The 24452-nt window shown below is 36.8% G+C and overlaps 7 protein-coding genes across 13 annotated transcripts in view; 2 read left to right on the top strand and 5 right to left on the bottom strand.

Moving 5' to 3' along the window:
• Positions 1 to 1243: 1243 nt before the first annotated feature.
• Positions 1244 to 6319, top strand: LOC149692239 (uncharacterized). The gene is made up of 6 exons (XM_089867932.1): positions 1244 to 1748; positions 1828 to 2145; positions 2217 to 2796; positions 3662 to 3934; positions 5368 to 5557; positions 5613 to 6319. Exons 1-6 carry the CDS (start codon positions 1453 to 1455, stop codon positions 5801 to 5803), a joined length of 1848 nt encoding a protein of 615 aa, XP_089724058.1. The 5' UTR covers positions 1244 to 1452; the 3' UTR covers positions 5804 to 6319.
• On the bottom strand, positions 6137 to 11296 carry Tsp (Thrombospondin). Its single transcript, XM_089867931.1, has 15 exons — positions 10474 to 11296; positions 10241 to 10417; positions 9954 to 10177; positions 9710 to 9899; positions 9514 to 9651; positions 9074 to 9450; positions 8798 to 9016; positions 8479 to 8736; positions 8304 to 8411; positions 7774 to 8061; positions 7477 to 7711; positions 7240 to 7418; positions 7128 to 7176; positions 6554 to 7063; positions 6137 to 6475 (listed from the first exon to the last, which is right to left on the bottom strand). The coding sequence occupies exons 1-15, from the start codon at positions 10547 to 10549 to the stop codon at positions 6336 to 6338; spliced, it is 3168 nt and encodes a 1055-aa protein (XP_089724057.1). The 5' UTR covers positions 10550 to 11296; the 3' UTR covers positions 6137 to 6335.
• A 148-nt stretch (positions 11297 to 11444) lies between these two features.
• On the bottom strand, positions 11445 to 15085 carry LOC149692236 (uncharacterized). The gene is made up of 6 exons (XM_089867937.1): positions 14756 to 15085; positions 13981 to 14141; positions 13239 to 13491; positions 12989 to 13164; positions 12217 to 12456; positions 11445 to 11971 (listed from the first exon to the last, which is right to left on the bottom strand). The coding sequence occupies exons 1-6, from the start codon at positions 14856 to 14858 to the stop codon at positions 11522 to 11524; spliced, it is 1383 nt and encodes a 460-aa protein (XP_089724063.1). The 5' UTR covers positions 14859 to 15085; the 3' UTR covers positions 11445 to 11521.
• On the bottom strand, positions 14222 to 14757 carry mRpS16 (mitochondrial ribosomal protein S16). The gene has a single exon (XM_089867938.1). The coding sequence runs from the start codon at positions 14673 to 14675 to the stop codon at positions 14304 to 14306; it is 372 nt and encodes a 123-aa protein (XP_089724064.1). The 5' UTR covers positions 14676 to 14757; the 3' UTR covers positions 14222 to 14303.
• A 462-nt stretch (positions 15086 to 15547) lies between the features above and the next one.
• On the bottom strand, positions 15548 to 20975 carry alien (COP9 signalosome complex subunit 2 alien). 4 transcript variants are annotated; one of them, XM_089867933.1, is made up of 11 exons: positions 20669 to 20975; positions 19940 to 20053; positions 19743 to 19823; positions 19535 to 19663; positions 18797 to 18976; positions 18612 to 18716; positions 18469 to 18538; positions 18137 to 18368; positions 17892 to 18072; positions 17753 to 17811; positions 15548 to 17388 (listed from the first exon to the last, which is right to left on the bottom strand). In XM_089867933.1, the coding sequence occupies exons 1-11, from the start codon at positions 20831 to 20833 to the stop codon at positions 17244 to 17246; spliced, it is 1461 nt and encodes a 486-aa protein (XP_089724059.1). In that variant the 5' UTR covers positions 20834 to 20975; the 3' UTR covers positions 15548 to 17243. The 4 variants fall into 4 exon arrangements, with proteins under 4 accessions (XP_089724059.1, XP_089724061.1, XP_089724060.1 ...); XM_089867935.1 differs by having other exon boundaries at positions 18809 to 18976; XM_089867934.1 differs by having other exon boundaries at positions 19535 to 19660.
• Positions 20976 to 21049: 74 nt separating this feature from the next.
• Positions 21050 to 21895, top strand: LOC149692234 (ARL14 effector protein). The gene is made up of 2 exons (XM_089867928.1): positions 21050 to 21223; positions 21310 to 21895. Exons 1-2 carry the CDS (start codon positions 21171 to 21173, stop codon positions 21545 to 21547), a joined length of 291 nt encoding a protein of 96 aa, XP_089724054.1. The 5' UTR covers positions 21050 to 21170; the 3' UTR covers positions 21548 to 21895.
• LOC149692228 (uncharacterized) overlaps positions 21675 to 24452 on the bottom strand; it is a 29850-nt gene continuing 27072 nt past the window's right edge. For 2 of the 4 annotated variants that reach the window (XM_089867925.1, XM_089867924.1), the window contains exons 3-4: positions 22102 to 22366; positions 21675 to 21926 (exon numbers count right to left, since the gene is read on the bottom strand). In XM_089867925.1, coding sequence (XP_089724051.1) covers positions 21814 to 21926; positions 22102 to 22354 — 366 coding nt within the window. In that variant the 5' untranslated portion in view covers positions 22355 to 22366 and the 3' untranslated portion in view covers positions 21675 to 21813. Of the gene's footprint in view, positions 21927 to 22101; positions 22367 to 22856; positions 23758 to 23857; positions 24408 to 24452 lie in introns of those variants that run through there. The other 2 variants (XM_089867926.1, XM_089867927.1) reach the window with 2 other exon arrangements.

Below are 24452 nucleotides of genomic sequence, written 5' to 3'. Positions count from 1 at the left end.
TTATTTAAAGGATTGAGACGTTAAAAGAATAAGTATTATGTAGATACAGTTTAGGTTTCTATAACAACAGTTTGTCAACAATATAAAAGCGTAACAATGAATTTTAAAGGCTTATTAAGTCAAAGGGGAAGAAATGTCAATTGAGTTATTACTGTTATTATAAATAAAATATGCACTGTTGACAATAATAATAATAATATTGATTAGCTATTCGTATATTTTTTGGACAAACACAGAAGCAAAAACAGGGCGGTTTGAGCGCAGTGGTCAATTAAACAAACCGGAAAATATTGACATGTTTGTCATTTCAACCTTTGGATTCAAAACAAAAGGAATATTTTATCGTGTCAGTTCTTTGAATCTGTCAGAAGTTCAATTTTTCTACGGAGTTAACTGACATGCATGCAAGCGCGAATTTCTCGGAGCCTGAATTTAAAGCCATTGTTCTAAGTATAACCAACTGAACCCGTGACAGTATCCTAGTAGCTAATACAGTGTCGGTATTTATTCTTGGTATAAATGAAACAATTCACGTCTTGGGAAATTCGCATCGCGTGCTAGTGGTCCGCTTTCATCATATATTTTTCCCGCGCGAAGACGGGAAAATAAGCGTTATATAAATATACATTTACAGCCCCTAAAGTACCCCTGTCCTTGAACGGACACGGCCCAGAGTCAAAGCAATCGAAAATAATAAAAAAAGAGGGGAAAAAAAGTTCTGAACCGAGTTTGCCGTTGTCGCCAAAGGTCCAAAGTTTTCGAAAGGGCACTAATACTTTTCCTCTTTCGTGTATATATTTCAAGGGCGGCTAATGTTTTCCAATGTCACGAGAACATGCGAATGGTATTTAGCTCTCTCTCCTTCTCTCTCATAATCACGTTGCGGCTTTAGAGTAAGCGTTGCTATGGCAATGAAGGGGAAACAATCTCTCTCTCTCGGGGCTTTAGCGATAAACCATTCTCGAGAATATTGTTCCTTAATATCCCTAAGGTCTAAACTAGTTTATAAATAAGCGTTTTTCGCCAAACAACCTTCTCCGCGACTCAATTAAAATGGTTTAAAGTATCATTAAACACGAAAACACTCTTAGTTATTACATTACATTGCGCAATAAGTCAATCTAAACTCAGTTGTTTATTACTTTGGACAAAACAATGTTTCAATATGACCTTGTAGCCCTTGAAAACAATTTTCGCGCTTGGGGAAATTGATTCCTTAAGTTTGACCACTGAACTAGACTCCTTATCTTTCGATCTAAGGCCACTAGGTCACTGAACGGCTTTGGTTTTAATTACACCTAGTCGCTATACCAAAACTAGCCTGACCTTTCACATTATTAATATTTTCAGGTTTTTCTTTTCATTAAGGTTTAAAAATGTGACATCAGCGACAAAAACAATCAGCGTGAAATAACGAAAAGAGGAGAAAACTAACAGTTCGTCTAACGGGTTATGGGACCAATATCATTATCTCCGTGTTACGTTTGCGGTCAAAATTTTAGTCCCCAGTCCATCACCTTCCACGAACCTAAATGCCTGATAAGATGGCGATCGGAAAACAACTCCTTACCACCGGACAAGAGATGTCCGACTCCGATCAAGGCCGACGACGACGAGAACTTGACCAACGATTGCGTTTGGACTTGCGTCCGTTGTTACAACATTTACCCGGCCTCCAAACGCGGGGAACATATGGCCACTTGCGCGTTACCCAAAATTGAAAGACCCAAAACAAGAACACTCAATCGGTAAGATATAAATTAATTAAACCTAGCTTGATTTATCCCAGTTCCCACGATGTTAATTAAGATTCCCCTCTATTTACAGTGGTAACCCTAATGGATTATCCATGATTCATCCGTCCAAACAAGGCAACTATCGCCTATTACGTCCTCAAACAAAAACACTTCAGAGACCAACTCCCAATTTAGAACATCCTGTCATTGATGGACTTATCCGTGATATTAACAACTCCTTGGGAAACGATTCTAGCGAAACAGAAAACGATAAACATCCAACAATCGAAAGCGAACCAAACACGGAAGATGAAACAATGAGTGACGATAAGACTTCAGCTAAGAAAGGAGGTGGAATAAAATCAAAAGGTTCCAAGAAAGAAAACAACAAGAAGGATCCCAAATCAAAGTAAGTTAGGCCTAAAGCGGAGTCTTAAATATTGTTAGAAATGACCTTTAACCCTTAAAATTATAATTTAGCGCCTTTCCGCCACCATGCAAAAGTTGCCAACGTAACGACGCCCCTGAAAGATTTCACAGTCACCACGGATCAAATTGTCCCTTCAAAAAGCAAACGGACAGCGCAAATTCTACCACCAGTAAGGAAATAACCGAACCGTCCAAAAGTAAAAACCCGAGTATCAAAGTCGAAAACAATAAAGACGATGACACAACGTCCTCGAAGATACCCAAGAGAAGGAATGGGCTGCTCAAATCACCCTCCGATAAGAAACCAGACTCGGGAGACTCGACCTCCAACAAACCCCAACCGTCAAAGATCAAAAAGATTTCGGATTCCTTATCACCAGTCAAAGGAGGACCGCCACAACCACAACCACAACCACCCCAGCCCACGAACAACAACAAAAACAAACAATTAGCAGCCAAGAATAAACCCCCAGTTGTGGTAGAAAATCAGTCGGCTAACAAGGAAACGATGGAAGAAGAAGATAACGGAAAGACAAACCCGTCCAAACGACCACGGATCGTTATGTGCTACTTATGTGGAAGAGAGTTTGGTACAAGATCATATCCGTTTCACGAACCTCATTGCATTGAGGTAAGAGATTAACAATGTTCAACTTTCAAACTCGCGCTACTATTTTGTATTAAAAGATATGGGGAGAGGTTAAGCTATTGTCCAAAATGGAAAATGACCAATTTGTATAGCATTCACGATCCAAACCATTCTACAGACCCTATCAGCTATTTAGAAATTCCAAATACATTTCGCGTTATCTATACAGCAATATAAAAAAGCTTTTAAATCATCGGTTGGTTGTTATACAAGACGATTGATGGCAATTTGAGACGGTATTGGCACTTAAATGGCAAGAAAAAAAAAGATATCGCGTTCGGAGGGAGCCATAAAAAAGATTGAATCCTTTTTAGCGGCGGAGTTTCTATAGCTGACCTTGTATATGCATGGCGTTGCCATGGGAATGTGGGCTAAACGGTCTAGAAAATTTCTTAATGACATCGTTTCGGACTCTTACGATAAATGCCTTTTCAACCCCTAAAAGAGTCGCCGAGGACCTTTTCCTACCCTTCATCGATCACTATAACTCTATAAATATTATATAAATCGATTCCGACATAATAAAACTTTCGAGTGTTTTCCAATCACATTGGAAAGTAGGGATTAAATATACAGAAGAATGTAGGACAATTTGGCTCTTTTGGGAATCAGAACGACCTTTTCCCCATTACCCATTTAGGCCAACTATTCCTCCCTCCTATTTCCGACTTCCTTAGGTCGCAAAAGTCATTTCCGTCTTGAGCTAAATAAAGCCCATGTCCCATTATAGCAAAAGGGATCATATAATATAGGTTATTTTACGCGGTGCATAGAATATCAGCCAACTTCCTGAAATCTCTTTAGATATTTTACCACGAACCCAACATCTGTATAAATAATTTTACAGCGATGGCAAAGGGACAACCAAGCTTTGCCACCCGAACTACGTCGAGCTATGCCTCAACGACCGACAACTGGGGAAGGTTTCAGTGATACCGCCTGGGAAACCTTCCAAGCTCAACTGGTTCCCTGTCCGTCTTGTGGAAGGACATTTTTTCCTAATCGCCTACCCATTCATCAAAAAGCTTGCAAAGGTCCCGATAAAGGGGCTCCCGGTCCCAATGTCAATGGTAACAACGCTTGCACCCTACCATCCGTCAAGAACCAAGACAATCATGAGGTAAACAATTCATTCATGAAGGTAATAAGTCGGTCTGCAGTTTGACCACCCGTGACCCTACAAAGCAGTTAAGGATTTCAACCGGGCTATCTTACACGTCACCTATCGGTAGACTTGCACTAATACCAACCCCTTAATATTTTCAACGATAGTGTTATTAATAATCGTATTTGAACATCGACAATTATTCTAAGCTCCCAAAAATTTCAACAAAATTAATTTTAGCTCCCCTGAGGGTATAATAATAAGTCGCCAACCGAATTGTTAATAGCTAAAAGAATTCTGAACTTAATCAGTCAGCTAAAACGGCTAAAAGTCACGTAAAACCATACGTACGGGTGTCATTTTGCAGGCGGGGGGGGGGGGGAAGGTAGAAAGGACATTGGGCGTTTGCCCCAAGGTGGGAGGGGACGCTAGGTGGAGAAGAGGGAGACGTTCAAGGTTATTTCTTCCTCTTAGTAATTAAAATAGATCATACAGACGGACAAAATTAATGACTTACCCCGTTAACCAAAGACGGGTGAAAAGTTCTAATAATAAATTGAGGGGGCGGAGTCGTGTTATCACATTTTGTACTTACAACCCCCGATTTAATGAAATTTTGTTTCGGTTTACTTTACCCGATGGGAGGGTCAAAGTGAAACCCCTTTTATAACAAACAATTTTAACTTCTTTCCTTCTTTCTTGCCCATTAAATTTTGACCAAAAATATGACAAAAGTATAAAGTCAGAGTACGCGAACTCATTTTAGGTAATAATTTGTATAGCCTTGAGCTCAAAATTTACTTTAAAATTCTAAAAGGAAATTTCATTAATTTTATATAAGAAAGGGGAGGATTGCTCTTTCGCAGAATTTTAAATTACACATTAGGAAAAAGTTACAAGACCCAATAATCCTTAATCTAAATAATTAATGAAGTACCGAAACCCATAAATGCAGGACGGAACCTGGCATTATGATTAATTTCTAATAAAATGCACTTTCATACATTGTTCAAATAATGGGATAATATCGTTACGTTGTTAGGCACAAGAGAAATAAAAAGGGAAAATATCAATCAAGAATAATACAGTTAGAGGCTAAACATACTTTTATCGGATAAAGATATTGATTTGCATGATATAAACTCCGAAACTACGCTAAGGTTTTCGACTGTAACCTTGATATTACTGTTTTATTTATTCTTATTGGGGTATATTCCTATAAATCGATTTCCACTACAGTAATAAACTCTTAATGGTATATTATTGCACTACCCCTTCAGCTCCCCCACATGTCCCCCACCACCAATTGTCAAAATTGGTTGGGAGGTCAATCTTAGGGCGCGAAATTTAAAATTGCTATCCCAAATATATCTTTTTCCCCGCTTGAATTCTAAATATTAAAACCATCTATGATTAAAACCGAGCAATGTTTTATCAATTTGTTTCAGGATGTGGAGAAAAAGTCAATTCCTTTCAGACCAGTTCTAATGACATGTTATATTTGTGGAAGACAATTCGGCAGCATGTCCCTGGCTTTACACGAACCCCAATGCTTAAAGAAAATGAAACAAGAGAACGAACAACTACCACCCGCTCAACAAAGACCTGAACCCAAGAAACCCAAGGCTGTATTCAAAGGTAATTAATTATTCCCAATGGTTTACCTGTAAATTACTAATATATTTATTTACAGAGGATGGAACGCTAGATTCCATCGCGATGGAGGAAGCGGCTTGGTCTAGTCACTTGGTTCAATTGGCTCCTTGCAAGAAATGTGGTCGGACATTCTTTCCAGACCGTTTAGAGACTCACGAACCAAACTGCAAAGCGGAACCATTGAACCAGGGTAGTAAAATACCAAAATTAGCGGCGGTTAATTCTTAACCTTTAATATTTTCTCTTAATACCTATAAATTATTAATAATAGCTTTAAGAATGGTATAAAGCCAATTAAATTAATTATCTTCACGTTAATTTTTATCATATCTTCGTGGCCTTTGTCAGTTACTTTCGTTTCCATAGACCCTGATAGCCTTGAATGTGGTGTTAAATAATTGGATTACCAACTTACCACATTCATAAAGAACAAATACCACACGTTATCTTCCATAGATAATCACTAAATGTATTAAATTTTATAAAAGTATTTTAAGTTAGGAAGAAATAAATCTAAAATAATTTTTAATCCCGAAAAGTAGAAGTATGCAATAATTAATATCATAGATGGTCCAATTTTTCTGGTTGGTCAGAAAAATGTTTATTTTATTTTTAAAGCCACACGCAAAAACAAAAAAAGAAATAAAAATATAAAACAATACTAATTTTTATGAATTAATTAAACAGTCTCTAAAAAATGTAAAACTAATAAAAAAATATTGCGAAATTTAGCTTTTTGTCAAATGTTTGAATAAAATTACTACGCCCGACCCGATTGTTCATAAGGATTAATAGGCCTACGTCCTACTTGCACAATTTCCGAGGGTCTTGTAGTGTCGATTTCGACTTGAGATTGCAAATTAGGGGGCAAATCGTAATAGATCGGAGAAGGTACGGCTTCTGTACCACGAAAATAAAAACGACAAAACCATAATTTAACTAAGCCTAATTTGGTCTAAAATGACCAGGAACACTTACCGTTACACCTGTAAACTAAATCGGACCAAATGATTGATTCTTGAGAGAAACAAAACACGCCCAATCGTCCACCTTTCAGAGTACCGTCATAAAGACTTCCAGAATCGGCCACCATATGTTCCCCTTCGAAGATACGCAACCTGATTAGGCCAATCTTGGGTCGATGCAAGAGTAACCATCTATAAGCGACTTTTTCTTTCCATCCTACGTTCCTCGGGTCACGCCAAAGTAGTTTCACTTGGCCAGTGGTATCCCCGGTATGCCATAAAGAATTTCTCATAATTTGACCAGGACCCGTTTCGGAAGTGACTAATTTAAGTTGAATTCCCGGTTCGGCCACGGCACGGAACGGTGTCGCTTGCCAGTAAGTTTGAGTGTTCTTTTTCCACATGACGGCGTAAAAGTGAGAATTGTCCTGATAGCTGAAAATGAAGCCAACGTAATCGTCGTCCACTTCAGTGTCGACGAAAAATGTTCCTTCGAAATCGACTCCGTTGAAAGCGTTGAAACCTGCGAATAAATCTCCTTAACCCTACCCTTCCTCTCTAAATGATATCATCAAAGTCATACGTACCAACTGCCAAACCAGGATCGCTGTTCATAGTTTGAACGATTTCGGCACCCTATTTCCCACAGAATTCCAGTTAAGACATGTATTAATCGATGACCTAACCTACGACACAAACCTTATTGTAAATAACCCAATGAGGGTCAATTTGCGAATCTCCTTCAGGATCCAAAACCACCGTTTGATAAGCTCTGAAATCGGTAGCGTAGACTTTGCGATTATCTGGACAGACGTCTAAGTGATCTGGAACCCTATCACCGTCAAAATCGCCTCGACAAACGTCTCCAACTCCAGTGTCTAAATAAACCCGAAATATTTTGTGTTCGCATTCCAAGATAGTCCTGGTATATCTTACTGTTGGTGTCCCGCTGATCAGGGTTGTAAACTAACGGACAATTGTCCCGATTGTCCGGAATTCTATCGTTGTCCTTGTCGAAATCGCAAACATCTCCTTCCCCATCTTCATCCGTGTCCAGTTGGTCGCTGTTGGGAATATCGGGGCAATTATCGATCGTGTCTTGAATGCCGTCCAAGTCTCTGTCCACATTGCTGTCGCAAGCGTCCCCAATCAAATCCTTGTCGTAGTCGTACTAACCATAGATCGCATCCTTAGTATGACAACTCAAAAATTAAATGGTGGGACTAAATTTACTTGATTCTGGTTGCTGCTTGTTGGACAGTTATCACAAACGTCTCCCAAGCCGTCTCCATCGGAATCCAGTTGGTCAGTGTTTGGAATAGTTGGACAGTTATCGTCGCTGTTATAAACACCATCGTTATCCGCGTCAGGATCGCAGGAATCTCCGATTCCGTCATCGTCAGAATCCATTTGGTCCGGGTTAGGAATCGTTGGACAGTTATCGCAAGCGTCACCCAGTCTATCTGGACCATCCGCGTCCGTGTCCTCTTGGTTAGGGTTCGATACTAACGGACAGTTATCCTGAAAATAAAAACTATGTTATATATCTGCCCTAAATTAATTTTATATTTACCTTGAGATAATACCATGGTTACGGAAACATTTCAAGGAATTAGAGACTTACGGATGTAAGAAAGGTATCGTGCATAATCTACTAAAACTACTACCAGAAAAAAAGTAATTATGAATAGTGAAGTAAAAACAGGTTTAGATAGTTGAAAAGTTAGGATTAATTGGAAGGGTTTATTTCATTTTATTCGTACAGGGTTATTAATAATTCCGTCATTATCCGCATCCCGATCGCAAGCGTCTCCAATTCCATCCAAATCGGCGTCTTCTTGACCACTGTTCGGAATCTCCGGACAGTTGTCCTTCGGGTTCAAAGAAAAAGATGAATTCCTGAAGACGACTCTTAAAAGTTTTCTAAAGAAGACTTACAGCGAGACACCGTGACCCAACGCAGGACAAGTCGGCATCAGGCCATCCATCTAAATCTCGATCAGGTCCGCAAAGTTTACCATCACCGGCCCAGCCAACGCGACATTGGCACCCGTAACCCCCTTGACCTCTAAGTAGAACGCAAACGCCGTTTCCATCGCAGACGCTGCCATCCGGACAAGCTCCAGGATGAGGATGGCAACCGTAGGTTTGGTTACCAATGAAGCCTTCGATGCATTCGCCGCAAGTAAAGGAGCCCTTTTTTGATGAACAGAGGGGTTAACTTTTAAATACCTTTCATCAATGATTAGGATATAACCTCTGTATTTATGCACTGAGAACGTTCCACGCATCCGCCATTCTCACCGTCATCACATTCGTTAATATCGAGGCAAAGCTGTCTAACAGATCGGGCAAAATCGATCCCATTACCCCTGATTTCGCGACCAGTGTAACCCGCAGGACAAGGTTCGCAATAGAATCCCGGTGACGTGTTGGTACAGGTGACGTCGGGATGGCAAGGTTCGGCTAGTTCGCACTGCGGACGCATAAATCATCAAATTGAAAGCGTGGACAAACAATGACCTTAACTTACTTCATTAATATCGTCACATATCGAGCCATTGCCCGTGTATCCAATGGGACAAGGTCCGCAGCGATAACCAGGGGTCGTATCGGTATTGGTACAAGAAACTCCGGGGAAGCAAGGACTTTCTGAACAGCGGTCGTACGCCTTACATGCTATTCCGTTTCCTGTGAAACCGGGCGGGCAAGGACCGCAACGGAAACCAGTTTCTGTGTCGTAACACCTCGTACCGGCAAAGCAAGGTCTATCTCTACAAGTGACCCTTCGTGTACACCTCATACCATCGCCGACGAACCCGGCTGGACATGAGCCACATTTGTAAGAACCGGGAACTTCGATACACTGAACTCCAGGGAAACAAGTATTCTCGCGACAAGCCGGGGTGTCTGGAGTGGTACACTCAGTATGACATCAACTAAGTTAAATAAATGTATAATATTGACAACTACCTTTACAAATTCCACATTTTTCTAAAGTTTCCGTTAAAAGTTGGGTTTCCTTTGCTTGTTCTTCGACTTTCGCCCTTAATTCGTTGAGAGCTAGAGTCAATTGAATTAAGGCCTTCGACAGTGTCCCAGAGTCGTAATCTGAGTAAGAAACTATATTGTTGTACTGAACACTATTAAAAACATTATGTATAAGTACCAAAATTTGCGCTGCTAGCATAGTAAGGGTCAGGTTGTACAGGTTCCTTATTGGGATTGACGGGGCTGTATCTTCTGGGGACAGCAACCTCCTGAGCCGGAGTGTTGGACCGGCACCCGGCCACTTTGTGAGCCCTTTCAAAACCACTTGAGTGTTGAAACAACTGGGTCTCAAAGCGACGATTACGTTCCTACAGGGATAAGAAATCTATAATTCTTTGTGGATTACCGAAAACGTAACTTACAAGACGTATTCCGTGGCCTTCATCTAGGAACTGATACAAAGAATATGGTAATGTCACGTGTCCTTGCAAGTAACACGGTGAATAAATATTAACCCGGGGCTGAACAGCCTCCGTTCCGGGGACCATATGAAGAATCAACTTCATGGTTTCATTGGGCGACTTGTACTCGTTCAGGGCTACCGCTGTAAGCCATTGTTGTTCACCTTCCTTGGCCACCACCAAAACTACGATAGAGTTTAAAGTTAAATCTTTCAAATTGAAAGGGTAGCACTGAAGTAAAAACTAACGATCTTTTTTGATCTTATCCCAAATGAACGAGTAAGAATCGCCGCGTTTGGGTGCCGTCAAACTCAGCATCTCCTCTTGTTTGATTGGCGCTTGACGCCTGGTGTTAGTTTCCTTCAGGTATATGATTACTTCGGCCGTTCCATCCACAGCAAGATTGGTTAGCAACGTGGATAAACCTTTAGGGAGTTCATTACTTACGTCGTTTGAGTAGTTTTGCTCGAAAAGAACTCACTTTTATCAAAGAGTAGCCTGCAGTTGGCCAGCGCGGCGCCTGTGAGGAGAAGCACGAAGAAGCCATAGGCCATCATGCTCCCTGGGCCGAATAAATCGAAAAAGAAAGTAGCCCGCGACCGCGACTCAAACAAAATTTTATTTTCATGTACTGATCGAATGACTTATAACGTGAAGGATGGAAATACCCATATGACAATTTGAAGCCAACTAAAAAACATTTTGATTCAAAAACCAGACATTTTCCTCGCTGAGGCACCACTGAAAAAGCGTGGGGTTCCTGCTCGTAAACGCATTACACTTTGAAAAATAAAGATTAACTCGATTTAAAAAGAAAAACTGTCCACTATATGATTAAGATGAGATGATAGATCCGTTTTGGGTACTTAAGGTTTTCTTTCAAAATTCTCCTAAATCAAAACCACAAGAAGAAACATATCACGTCAGTCCTATGCTTTATCTTTTTGTTTGTCCGTACAACAGGTTATTTTCTCTACAATTAACTATTATAAATTATTAATTAAATCCACTACGAAATGAAAGATGATTTAAAGAAAGTGGCACGCGATTTCCTAATGAAAGCAAAAACGAGAGGGTTTTTTTATTAAAAAATAATTGCACTACATAACTGAGATAATTAATCTATTTGATAGTTGCTAGTATCATGGACACGACCTTTCAAGTATATCGGGTTACATTCCTTCATTTAGTGGCCCTTATCGCGTTATTTTCGTAATTACGTAAAGAAGGGTTTGAAAATAATTTTATTGGCTGTAGGACAATCGTCACACGCGACGACTTGTTTACTCTAAGACGTTTCGCGTGAAAATCGTTAATTGATGCGCAATTACCAGGCTTATCTGCTGTAAAATGACTAAATAATTATTTGTACTCGGAAATAACCCAGTTAATTGAATTTATCAGGAAAAAGTTTTTGTAGGGTTGATAATAACTTTTTATTAAATTGATGGGTTGATGTTTTTTATTTTATTTTATTTACAAAACTACTACTACACATTTTTCACTTTCCTACAATCATACATCACATCTTAACCGTGTCTTTTCTTGATAATTTCGGGAGGAACATACTCCTCAATTTCGTGGGTGACTGGTTTATTCTTTTCTTCTTCTTCAATTTCAGCCAAATCCATTTCAATCTTGTTCCAATTTTCAAAGAAAAATAAAAGTTGTTCTTTCTCTAGTAATTCCTTCTTTTTCTCTTTAATAAAAGCGATTCTCTCTTTTCGTCTCAACTCTTCCATTTCTCTCTTTAAAGCTTGATCTCGATCCGCCTCCCATTTTATGAACTGTTTCTTTTGGTTTTCAATATCCTCTTTTTCAAACTGAGTAATTTCCTTTAACTTTTCATTGACCTTATCTTCTAAACTATCATTACTGGTTAGTCCAGATGATTCTAACGCGTCTAAAGTCTTCAATAAGTTTGATTTGACTTCATCTTTAACCTCTGAAGTATCTAAAGACTCTTTAAACTTGGTCACCTATAGAGATTTGACCTAATTAGCGGTCTTATTCCTAATCAGCGCCACCTACCCATAGCGGTGACTTTGAGAACTACTGTAATCGTCAAGCCAACCAGATGTCGCTAAAATCTGATGACGTCATTTTTGGTAAGACCCCGAGGAGAGTGCCCGTCAGTGACGTCACCAGATTTTAGCTGCATCTGATTGGCTTGCCAATTACAGTAGTTCTTAAGACAGGTAGATTCAATCCCAAAATTCCTCACCGCCTCAGTCAACAAAATTGGTTTCTGCTCTTTCAGGTTTACAAAATTTTCCAGTAATTGCGCTGATTTTTCAAACTTCTCATAAAGACCTAATCCAATAATTTGGGAACTTCTGCCAATAACATCGGGAAACTCTTTCCCAACAAAGTAAAGAGTTTTCCCAATTAAATGATTTGGATTTGTCAGGTCAAAATGGTCATCAAAGTAAGGATTTGTTAGATACGGAACCCTGACATATACCTACAGTTTTTTTTAAACAAGAGAATTAAACTAATTAAAATTTATTAACAAGAATTGGCCTTATTCCTGATCAACGCCACCGAGGCGTAGCGGCGACTTTTGGAACTATAATAATACGGTAGCCAATTACAGGTGGCGCTGGAGTCTACGTACTCTGATGGAGATCTGTTATTTTCTATGTTTTGATTATTACCGCTTCAACTTCAAAAAACACGTTTTAACTAATTATTATTAACCTAATAATCTCCAAATAGACCAAAATCGAATGAAAACTTACTCCGAAAGTCTTATTTCATAATATTAGACAGAATAAGAAAGGTAAAATCAACTTTTAATACTTTTGAAACCATATCGCTTGTTAAGCCTTGGCTATTCACATGATTCAGAAAGATCAACAAAACATCCATCGACTCCACCGCCACCTGTAATTGGCTACCGTATTATTAGAGTTCCAAAAGTCGCCGCTACGCCTCGGTGGCGTTGATCAGGAATAAGGCCAATTAAATAAATTTTAATTTTCTTTTAAACTAACATCTTCATCATCTTCTGTATTTTCTTCTTTCTTGGTTTCAGATTCATCAATAGGGTTCCATGGTTCTGGTTGAGGGTTTTTAAGATATGACAAGCAGGAATGAAGGGCTAGTCTTTGACTAATGGGGTTGCTAATGTCTTCTTGAAGCATCATAAGTATAGCCACTTTTGCTGCATCTAATTATATATTAAAAGTACTTGGCTCAGAGTCAAAGTTTCATTTGACAGTGTTACACTGAGACGATAACTACCTCTGTAATTTTGACGTTTTAAAAGCTCATTCATTATCAAATTAGATGAAAAGTTTGATGGAAAAATTCCATAATTGTTCCGGTCATTTAATATTTTAAGCAAAAGGTCAAATTTCTCATAGGTCAAACATAGATTGACAAATGCATAATGAGTTGACTCTAAAGTATGAACTGTTTGTCTGGACCTCCTAAACCTATGCAGTAGATTCTCTAATTCCTCAAAATGATCCGCATTATTTACACTACAAGTGAACTGAAATTGTACAGATTTTTAGGATCAATTTGATCATATTTAAAGGGGCTAACCGGCGCTGTTGGGGTGAAGTCCGCCCTTAGTTCAGGGGGAAAACACTCAGCTCTTTGGCCATAAGGAATGGCGCCACCGTCGCGGTGGGCGGGTAAGCAATATGCTAACCAACAGTTTGACCCCCCCTTCACCCCAACAGCTCCGGCCAGCCCCTTTAAAGGGATGTACAATCCGTTATGTATGGGCCTGTCTATAAGACTCAAGAACTATATTTTTTAGTAGTAGTGTTACTATTTCCTGGAGTAGTGATTAGGCTGTCGTCTGCTTGAACAACTGTTTCTAGTTTCTACGGTAGATGCCCATTCCCAATGCACTGATAATGCTACGAACTTCGCGCATGCTCAGTAGAGCTATATTTGATGGAAGATAAGTTTGATATAGGCCCCGCCCATACATAACGGATTGTACATAACTTTGTAATGTCTGATCTTTTACCAAGTCAACATCTACACAGCCAACTTTTCTCTTAGCAGCAAATTTTTTATTAAGTTCCACAAAATAGTCATCTAAGTTGACTTTTGAGACTAAATGATTTTTTAATCTTTGATTCCACACCTCTTTGCATTTGTAGGCTTCCGTGAGATATAACCTTTTCCCTAATAAAAGCCAACAAAATCGAAAAAAAAAAAAAAAACGGGATTCAGATTTACAATAAATGAAGTTCAAGACACCTGGAAACATTGGAAACACACTTTATTCTACAGCTATATTAGATGTTTTACAAAATTCTGATTGGAAACATCATAAGCACTAAAGTTCTAAGACGTTGATTTTTCTTCGGAATCCGCAATCTTAACTTCTTTCCGGTTTCTCCACGCTTCCATGTATACATAAGGCGTTAAGGGAAGTAATCCAACCAATCCTAAGATATCCCCAGCTCCGTGGCTACAAATGGCTCCTTGACCAAGCCAATATCGGAGTCTTTCAACATTGATAGCTATGAGTTTCTCGTTTCTTTCATTTGGCATTGGGTCATAAGATCCAATCACTTCGAAGGGTACCGGTTCCATGTTTCTCTTTTTCGGTACAATTACAAAGTGGTAAAATGGTCTATTAGCGCAACCGTGTCTAGCTAACGCGATACCCAATTTTCCAGTGTATTTCGCAATGTTTCCAGCAACACCGGCCATGTTTTAATGACCAAGGCTTAACTCGTCAGAATTTATACACGCTACGAGCGCGAGAATTTATTTCTAATTAACCAACTCACCGATGATATTACAAAGTAAAGATCTGGCTTGTTTGTCGTGCGTTTTAAATACACTAATTGCGTTTGTTAATAAGCGAAATTCAACCTGAGGAGAAAAAATCATGTTCCTGTTTCAAGAATCAAAATGGCGGCAGTCGACAGGGATGCCAGATTGAAAACCTTCAACCCGCCAAAATCAAATTGGAAACAAGCCCAAAAAACCGCCAATCTATACTTCGAAAAGAAGCCCAAAAACTGACTAAGATCTAAACAATCCAGTCCAAAAACAAGCCAAAAATTTATCGTGAAAATTTGGAATTGGTTTTTCTTTTAGAAATTTCAATGCATATTACATACTGACACCATTTTTAAAACCCAAGACAAAATGAAACCATTTTATTTAATCATGAATTGACGAATTATAAGCCGCTCAAAAGGTTTGACAGCACCATTTTTCAGTTTTTTGGACATTCTAATGATCTTCCCCTATTGGCGGTATTTTAAGTACAGAAAGCCAAAGAAAAACCCCGACAAGCCCAATTTCCAGCCTACAGCCAACCCGTTTATTTCCAGCCAATATTTTTTAGAAGAAGCCCAATTGGCGGCTTTCCAGCCCAATATGGCATCCTGCAGTCGAAGCTGCAGCGCATGGAACTGCGTCAAAATGATAAGAATTCTTATTTTTAAATCTAAGAATTATCACTTACTCTGAAAATTCTGAATATTAAGGAGACGCAAACCAGGGGGCGCAAACTAAGCACAAAGACGGGATACTTCGAAGTACAGGTACTAGGCTTATTTCAAATACAGGAATTTGATAGTTTCGCTTATTTTTATTCAAAACTCTGACAAACTTAAAATACGCATTCATCGCAGTTAATTTTTTTTTGAATGCTACAATGGGCCTATTTCCTTTTCTAATTTTTAGATGATTGTACAAAAAGGGGAAACAAAAAAACAATTGCTTCTTGGAGATTGAATTTTTAGTACAATTTTTTTTAAAGCTTTATCATATTCATCCAATATTCATTTGCAGCGACGTTTTCCAAAATAAAAATATTTGATATTAAAACGAGTCTCTTAATTCTTTTTGGTATCAAAATAACTTAGGTCCAAGAACAAGAACAAGGAAAAAAAAAATAAAATAAACAATACCCAAAGTCAACTGTCTATAATTAATTATAATATACTTTTGTTAATTTAAAACTGAAAAAAAAAAAATTAATTTTTATGGTGGGAATGAATTAAATTAGGACCAAACTTTTAAATTAATAGGATATTAGAGTTAGACACCTTTGTTAATTAGAATTACGCGTTAAGGATGGACTGGTTTGTTTTTTTTATACATAATTTCAATGTAAGGATTATGTTTTGTAACTTTTTTTTTTTTGAAGTTAAATAACTCATATTTTTAGTTTAATTTAATTTAAATCAATTTGCTTTTTCTTTAATAACCGCGAACTTTGGTTTGCATTCTATTTTTTAAAAAATCAAAATATAATATTTCAATTTTCATATTATTTGAATTTCCCTTTTTTACGTTAACTATCAAAAAGCAGATGTTTTTCATATACATATATATATATATATAGCAGAACTCTATATTCTTTCTTGCAGCGTTTTCTTATTATTTATGGTTGAAAAAGGGAATCCAAAACCAAAAACGGATTTATGGGATAAGAACGTTGGATCGTAGCTTTAACCTCTAGTACCATCCTCGGATACTTTATTGAGAAACTTCGTCTGCTTATATTTTGACTCCACCCACAAATTCGATCTCTAGAAGTAGGTAGCTATATACAGAATTTGTGGGTGGAGTCAAAATATAAGCAGACGAAGTTTCTCAATAAAGTATGCGAGGATGGGGAGTGAATTCGCTAACTCCGATGTTCTTATCCCATAAATCCGTTTTTACCAAAACTTAAATTAACTTGATAATAGAAAGAACAAAAAATTATTTCCGAGAGATTTATCTTTTTTTTTTTTTTTTTTTTTGTCCATCCACTTTTTTTTTCTTTTGTTTTTGTAGTTTTTAAATTTTGCTTTCTTAAGTAAGTAAGCATTTTTCCGGAAGTTAACGAGCGAGTGAATGAGGCCTCTTGAATGTTGAAGAGAAGATTAGCATCACGCGTTGGGGGGATTAAATAAAGAGACTTGTTTATGCCCGACTTCTGCATGGCACAATATCACACTTGAACCTATGTTTATTTTTTTGTTTGACCAAATCCATCCATCCATCATTGGTCATTTCTCAATCACAGGCACAAAATATATATATTCTTTTAACACCTTCGCTGCTGCCGTCGTGGTTTTTATGATCCAACCAAATGAATATTTGTTTTCCTCTCTCTCTGTGTTGTTGAATTTGTTTAGTCTGTCTGTTTGTTGGAAAAAACCCATCCTAAAAATTAATAACTGCTCCCCCTCTTGGTGGTAAGTTGGTTGGTAGTTTAGTTTTGTTTATTTGTTTGTTTGTTTTTTAATAGTTTGTGTGTGTTTTTTGCTCGCGCTATGCCATTTTATTCACTACTGTTTGATGTAGAGTAGCCAATTGGGCAGTCCATTTATCGAGGGCGGTATACCGAGCGGCACCTTGCGTTTTATTATCCAACTCCAAAACCTGATTGACTTGGTCTATCCTTCCCTGAATTGTGCTGGAAAAATAAACATTAAATCTAATCTTCTTAACCAGGGTTCGTACGAAATTTTTACATTGAAAATCCCTGACTTTTCAAGGTTATCCCTGACCAAATTTTAGCAATATCCCTGACCATTTTAAGGTGTTTACCAGAGCCAACTTCATCACACCTGGCTCATATTTAGCATTGCATGAAGAATGGTTTGATATGCCAAACAAAATCCCTGACATATCCCTGACTTTTTAGGAAAATGTTTTAAATCCCTGACTTATCCCTGACCTTTTCCCCTATTTTCCATATCCTTGACTTATCCAGGATATCCAGGTTCCGTACGAACCCTGTTAACTTTAATTAAATTAAAGTTAAACTATATATTTACTTGTCTAAAATACAAGATACTAATAGATTCTCCACTTCATTTGCATCAATATTTAGTTCCTACGTGTAATTAATATTAGTTTTATAAATTAATTAATAAACTCTGAAAAGTTGAATATATATATATATATATATATTACCTTAGAAATGAATGGTATATGGATCCTAGTATAAGGTTTGATTAATTTAATCAAAACTTGAGTTCGAATATTTCTCAATAAGTCTTCAATATGTTCTCTAATGAAAGGATCATCCATTATGTTCTTTCGGTTTGTTTTGAGAATTTTTTCAAAGTCATTTATGTCATTATTTTGATAAGCGCTGAAAGAAATGAAATATTGTGAAACAAACTGAGGGGGAAAGAATGGCTGGGTGGGAATCTAACCTGACTAAGTTAGTCATGGCTAGAATTTCAGGATCATTTTTGTAAGGCTTTGCTTCTTGGGAATCAAATGGATTGATGCCTGATTTCATTAGCATGTTGGCAAGAACCAAATATTTTAAGCACGTTGTTCTCCTGGGACTTCCAGATTCATCGTAGTTTTTAAAGGCTTCAAAGAAATCAGTGTGGGCCTTTTCATATTCCCCTTCCCTGAGGTGCATTTTGCCACCACATTCTTTGTAATTGAATTAAAATTTAAAAACAATGTTAATATATAATAATTATAATAGAATAATTATATAAGAGAGTTGATTTATTAATTTATATCATATTACCTCTTATGACTCCCATAATAAGTGGATGTGGTATTGCTGACTTAATGTGTAAGGACTGTTCGTAAAGTTTCTTTAAAAGTGATTAAAAATATGTTAATATTTTATTTTCTATTTTGGTCTAAAAAATTCTTTGGAAGACTAACTTTTAACTTCTTATTATTTTTCTGAGCCGTGTACATCTGAATTTCTAGGGCATAAATTTCTAGTAACTGCGTTCCTTTTTTTAAGTCATCAGAACCATCATCGGTCTACGTGATTAATGGAAATAATATTTTTAGGTTTGACCACCCGTAATGACTCTTTATTTAGTGTGGTGATGAGAATTTACATCGGAAAATACCTGACAAGACTGGTGGAGTTGTTTTAGTATCTTAGCTAATTTTGTGTACTCTCCCCTATCAAAATACAGTTTCCCCAATTTGGTGTTAGTCTTAAACCATAACCTATCATTTTTAGCGTCTTTCAAGGCATCTAAAGTAGTTTCGTAGAATTCCTGTAGAAGCTCCATCTAAGAATGAATGAATGAATGATCATGTTCGATCGAAAAAGTTGACTTGAAAACAGCGTTGCCAGATAAAAATTACCAAACTATCGTACCAAAGCCAAAAAATTATCGATTTTCAACCAAAATTATCGTACGCTCTGAGCGTCTCAAAAATAGCGGTAAAACCAATGCGGTTGTACTGATTCACCTTGTATTTACACTAAAATCAGTACAAGGGTACGGAGGGAGATAGATAAATAACGTCTCCAAGCGTTTCTCACATCCAGCCTTTGGCCTTAAGTGTATTATATCTATGGTATGAACATGTATCACTCTCTCCTATTTCGCCTTTTTCTATACCTAGCGAGACTTTTGTGCCCAGATTAGTACAATTTCCCGCTTAATTCGAAATTATAGTACATTATCGTACGCCTAAGCTGAATTATCGAATTTAGCGTACTATATAGTACAGCGTCAAAATTATAGTACGCTTCGAAAAAACTCTTAAAATTATCGAATTGTACTATAATTATAGTACGTCTGGCAACGCTGCTTGAAAAATGGTGGGAAATGAGCGCAAACCTGTTTTGAAGTTGATATATAATCTAAAATTGAGTTAATTGACTTTTCTGAATAGTTTCTTGTGACGGCGCTTTTTATGTATGTTAAAAGTTGTTTATACCGCGTCATCATCTCATCAAAATTGGCCTTCAACAGTTTTAATTAAGAGTTTGTTAAAAAAAAGCTGCTAAACTATCTTATTCTTAAAGGTTAAAAAAATTATACTAACTAATCTAAAGTTAATTTTTATCATTTGCTTCAACGCTTTAAACCCCCATTCTCCCTTTTCACCTCCCTCCAAGTCCAGAACCTATAGAATAAAATACATATTTAATTAAATAAGAAGAAGTAAAATGTCTCATTTTATTTCAGGGTCAAACAAAAAAAAAAAACAGAGTAAGAGTAAGACATTGATTGTTCTCTCACTTTCTGAAAGCTTGCCAAGGCGGCTTTGGGATCATCTTCCTTCAATGCTTTGGAATTATAGTACTGATTTTCCAGATCAACATCTGGTTCAGAATTACTATCTTCGGAATATTCCTAAAAACAATTGATTATATTTTATCTTCAACCAAATCACTCGCTCTACAAGCTTCAATGATTAAAATGACATTATTATAATGTTTATGAAGAAATTTTTGGACAGTGTCAAGTAATTTATCATTAAACAATACTAGAAAACTTTCTGTCAAATCCCCCAAAATTTGGGATCAAATTAGATGGTAATTAACACTTCACAAAACCCAACTTGTCATTATCAATAAGTAAAACTCGAAATTTCAAGTTCACTGTGTTATTAATAAAAATGACTACCAAAGCAAAAGCATACTAGCATTATTTAACAGAGAAACGTTTAAAGATGCGTTTGAAAATACTACATTATGAATTATGATATTATAAGATTCTGTAATAATAATTTTAACTTTTTAAGACAATGCAAAAATCAAAAAGCCAAAAAAGTAGGATTAAACAAAGGCCCATAATCTAAATCGAACTTTAAGCCTCGGTCTATAGCGGTACTTATGACACAGACAGCGCTAAAGGTGTAAGTACGCTTTTAATACCGGAAATTTTTAATTGCCACTTATTAAACTAGATTAACTTTATCGATTCTTTAGTATTCTATTTAAATTTTCTATTAAATTTTAATCATACCAAATCATAATCTTCCTCGTCGTCGCACATGAAATCGTCTTCGGCGTCCGACATGTTGTTACCAAAGAGAGTATAGGGGAGGAGTGGAAAGAGGGGCAAAACTTGTCTCGCTTTTCTACCGCGCATCTTCAATGCGCAGTACCGAGGCATTTCCGTTTGAGACATTAAATGGTATCGTAGGTGGCGCTATTGAGCCGGAAACTCCCTCGTACCGCTAGCCTTGCCGCTAGTATAATTTAAGCGAGACATAACTATTTACGCTTGTGGAGCGGGGGAGCTTCCACTCCTCCCTTATATTCTCTGTGTTGTTACTGAATACTGATGGAAAAATAGGCCAATTAACGTTAAAATAGGCTTGAAACACAAGTGGCGCCGCCTATTATTGGCCAACGAAGTGTCGGAAGTGAAAATAAGACTCTGTTTTGAGTCTTTTGACTTCGCGTTTGCGGGAAAGTGGTCAAAACTTCCCTTTAAGATTTTAAATTTTGCAGCTTGAAGGAATATGACCAAAGAAGCTAAAGTTCCCAAACCACCACAAAAATCGAAATTAAAGAGGTGTGACGGTAATTAAAACATTGAATGGAATATAAAAAACTAAGCCTTTGCTATTCCATTTTTTTTTTGGTTTTGGTTGTTTACAGAGGGGCCGTTAGTAAAGGTTCTATGAACCATCATGACAGCAATGGCACTCACATAAGATCCGGAATAGACTTATGTGATTGCTTGGATAAAAATTGTGTAGGATGCCATTATCCATGTAGAACTTGCAGATCTCAAAAATGTGGAAATATGTGTAGAAATAATCGCAAAACTAGATATGAACAAGTCTCCATTGAAGGAACAGAAATGGTCTTCAAACATCCTGGGATGCCTAAATGACCCAACTGAAATAATTAAACCATAAACAGTAACAATTGGAGTTGTTGATTTGTTTACAGTGGTGTATTCTTCAAGTTTCCAATTTAATTCACAAGAAAATTCTGTAAATCATTTAATGTACCCTTTAAATAAAATAAAACCTTGGTTTAGTTAAAGTTATATTAAAATATAATTTTATTCCGCGTATATTTATGGTGAATTTATGTACAAATGCCTGATTAAATAACAATATTATCAAAGAGATATTATAATAATTGATCTCCTGCTTATATGACCATGTATACACTGTATAAAACCCACAAAACACTTGTAAAGATGGCTGGTAATAAAATGCTTCCATGATTTGTACTTAGATGTCTGTGATTGTGGTTTGAATGATCTAAAAAATTGAAAAAAAGAAAAATTTGGTCATTACTTATTCTATGTATGTAAAATATGCAGAATCACGTATTAGCTATTAAAGGGGTCATCTCTACAGAAAGACTTCAAAGAGAAATTTTTTCCCGCCAAATCTGAACCCTATAAGACCACGTGGTAAATAATTGCTAGCATACCTAAATCGGTATCGTCGTATGAATTTCGTTGCGCCGTTTTCCTCCTATTGACACCATTTCCGTTCCTGTTATAAGGCCCGTATCGTCTGATATCGTGGTTATTATCTTCTCTATGGTTGTGATCCTTGTAATCCGCGTCATTAGGATCCATGTCGCTCGTGTCATCGATGTCTTCGTCGCGTAAAACTTGAGCATTGGCGATCAAGCATAGCAAAAAAATTCCCAAGAGTCCCAAGTATACGGAAGACCTCATCTTTCTGAATTACTATAAAAATTAAAAAAGAGAAAAACAAAGTTATATAAACAGTTTCGCATTATGAAACGTAAGATGATGCGACGAAAAATGTTTTTATCTCGAAAGTATGCATAGTTTTCAGACAAGGAGGATTGATACAATTTACACCAAGAGGCCTGGCTACTTGGCGGGAAAAACGCAGTACCCAATAGCCTGGTCTCCTGATGTAAATGGTATTAATCCTCCTAGTCTGAAAACTATGTATTAAATATTTTGCATATCTCATTTAAAATGTGTTACAGGAAATAATATGGCAACCTATAAAATTTATAACGGTTTCATTTTACATAGAGCATTTCTAAAGTCCAAGACGATTTAAATAAAAAAAAAACTTTTAATTTGGTATTATATTTCAAAGTTGAAGATAAAATTAAACCAGTATATAGTAATGGGACAAAGAAAGACTCAAAAATGTGACAAAAAAGAAGAAAAGAAACCGTTTAAAATAAAATGGACTTACATTTAGTCGGAAATAAAGTTGTTTGTTAAATATATCCAAAACACTTTGGAATAAACGATAAATTTGGCACGGAGGGTGTGTTTTTATTACAGGTTTAAAATGAAAGAGGCCCACTAAAATTCACCGCGAATCTTCTCGGAATGACTGAGAAGATTTGTAAATTTTTTATTGCAATATAGACAATACCACGAAAGAGAGAGAGAGAGAGAGAAAAGGTGACTGTGCGAAAGTAACTTCTAAAACGTTAACGAGATACTATCGCGGGGTCTTATAAATGGTATCTCTTCGTCGACGCTTTAAATGCCAATGAAGGAGAACATATAAGAGCTCGGCTGTTTTGTGGTTAGAACCCAAAACCCACAAGCTATATCGCCTTTCACCTTCAAATTTCTCTTAATCTAAATTGTTAACTACCTAATTATTAAGTTAGAACACGTATCTTTTTACTTCTCGTTATTCTTTCTTGACGTTAGTGGTTTCCGCGGCCTCTAAAATTTCCCGCCACAAATCAAGGTTTTTAGGATAGAACCAATCGGAAGTAATATAAGTATGGGAAGTAGGTTTAAATTTAAACTTGAACTTGTAGGTAACTGGTTTGGTGGTTTAAAATGGAATTTTAAACGGTATCCATGACGTGAAAGCGAGATTAACCGATTAAAACAATGACGTTTGGCGTACTATTCTTACGCGGTGTAGGAGGGTATCTACGTCATTTTTTTATACTACGATATATCAAGATTACGATTCAATCGACCTTCTTTAATGTTAAGGACTTATTTTAATTTAAAGAGATGGGGCATATAAAATATTCACCGATCTTGAAGATAATTCTGTTTTATTATAGTATGTTTGTCTATTTTGGTCTAAAAATGGGCCTCTATTAAATTCATAAGACAAATTTAACATATTTTCATTACCATTAAATAAAATATACCGTAGTATTGATGTAATTTGTGATTTTCAAACGCGATAATAAATAAATAAATAAAAAACGTCCCTACCTTTCAAAACTTTGGCTCTTTCACTTTGAAAACCTACGGATTTTCATAAGCTAACATGGACTCCATTATAAAACGCTATCAACTCGAAATTTGGTCGACTTTTGCTTCACACGTTTTATTTTATAATCGCTTTCTTCAAGGTGAACTAATTATTAAAGAATTTTTATAGATTTTAGAAAAAAAATGTAATGCATCGATATAAAACCACCAACGATTAGGCGTTGTCCAATATATTACACTAGCCAGGTGTGTTTTTTCGAGATGCTTTTTCCGATATACCTGAGCGTTCTTTTTCGCTTATGTACAATCATATAAACCTGTATATTACGTAAGGTATATCGACCGTCACGTGACAGGACATTAAAATTAATGATTTTTAATGTAGGCGGTCTTTCTTTCCGGGAACCCGTGTTGCAACCGCCAAATTTGAGTGTAGGAAAAATAAAACGCGCCCATTTTTTTTAGGTATTTGAAGTTTTAAAATATTTTAAAGGAAGTAAAATCGGAACTTTCGCTAATTTTTATTCCGGAAGTTTGGCCTGTATGGCATTGAAATGATTCGCCGGGAATATAGGCTCATCTATTTTACAGTAAA

The sequence above is a fragment of the Phalangium opilio genome, unplaced genomic scaffold, assembly GCF_054372755.1.
Source record: "Phalangium opilio isolate 3A_F unplaced genomic scaffold, DU_Popi_V2 ptg000024l_1, whole genome shotgun sequence".
Taxonomy (NCBI): domain Eukaryota; kingdom Metazoa; phylum Arthropoda; class Arachnida; order Opiliones; family Phalangiidae; genus Phalangium; species Phalangium opilio.
Note: the sequence above shows the minus strand (reverse complement) of the source record. Positions and strands in the feature narration are given on the sequence as shown.

What these genes read in the sequence shown, in the direction of transcription:
- Tsp (XM_089867931.1), bottom strand. Translation starts at nt 10,549, where the DNA reads ATGATGGCCTATGGCTTCTTCGTGCTTCTCCTCACAGGCGCCGCGCTG. An exon ending in CTCAGTGCATAAATACAGAG is followed by an intron (nt 8,737 to 8,797) that starts GTTATATCCTAA and finishes TCATCAAAAAAG; the next exon opens with GGCTCCTTTACTTGCGGCGA. An exon ending in TTTAGTTTACAGGTGTAACG is followed by an intron (nt 6,476 to 6,553) that starts GTAAGTGTTCCT and finishes TTCGTGGTACAG; the next exon opens with AAGCCGTACCTTCTCCGATC.
- alien (XM_089867933.1), bottom strand. Translation starts at nt 20,833, where the DNA reads ATGTCTCAAACGGAAATGCCTCGGTACTGCGCATTGAAGATGCGCGGT. An exon ending in GCCATGACTAACTTAGTCAG is followed by an intron (nt 18,073 to 18,136) that starts GTTAGATTCCCA and finishes CATTTCTTTCAG; the next exon opens with CGCTTATCAAAATAATGACA. An exon ending in ATATACCATTCATTTCTAAG is followed by an intron (nt 17,812 to 17,891) that starts GTAATATATATA and finishes AATTACACGTAG; the next exon opens with GAACTAAATATTGATGCAAA.
- mRpS16 (XM_089867938.1), bottom strand. Translation starts at nt 14,675, where the DNA reads ATGGCCGGTGTTGCTGGAAACATTGCGAAATACACTGGAAAATTGGGT.
- LOC149692239 (XM_089867932.1), top strand. Translation starts at nt 1,453, where the DNA reads ATGGGACCAATATCATTATCTCCGTGTTACGTTTGCGGTCAAAATTTT. An exon ending in AAAACAAGAACACTCAATCG is followed by an intron (nt 1,749 to 1,827) that starts GTAAGATATAAA and finishes CTCTATTTACAG; the next exon opens with TGGTAACCCTAATGGATTAT. An exon ending in AGAACCAAGACAATCATGAG is followed by an intron (nt 3,935 to 5,367) that starts GTAAACAATTCA and finishes AATTTGTTTCAG; the next exon opens with GATGTGGAGAAAAAGTCAAT.
- LOC149692236 (XM_089867937.1), bottom strand. Translation starts at nt 14,858, where the DNA reads ATGATTTTTTCTCCTCAGGTTGAATTTCGCTTATTAACAAACGCAATT. An exon ending in TTTACTTTGTAATATCATCG is followed by an intron (nt 14,142 to 14,755) that starts GTGAGTTGGTTA and finishes GGCTTTTATTAG; the next exon opens with GGAAAAGGTTATATCTCACG. An exon ending in AAAACGTCAAAATTACAGAG is followed by an intron (nt 13,165 to 13,238) that starts GTAGTTATCGTC and finishes ATATATAATTAG; the next exon opens with ATGCAGCAAAAGTGGCTATA.
- LOC149692234 (XM_089867928.1), top strand. Translation starts at nt 21,171, where the DNA reads ATGACCAAAGAAGCTAAAGTTCCCAAACCACCACAAAAATCGAAATTA. An exon ending in CAAAAATCGAAATTAAAGAG is followed by an intron (nt 21,224 to 21,309) that starts GTGTGACGGTAA and finishes GGTTGTTTACAG; the next exon opens with AGGGGCCGTTAGTAAAGGTT.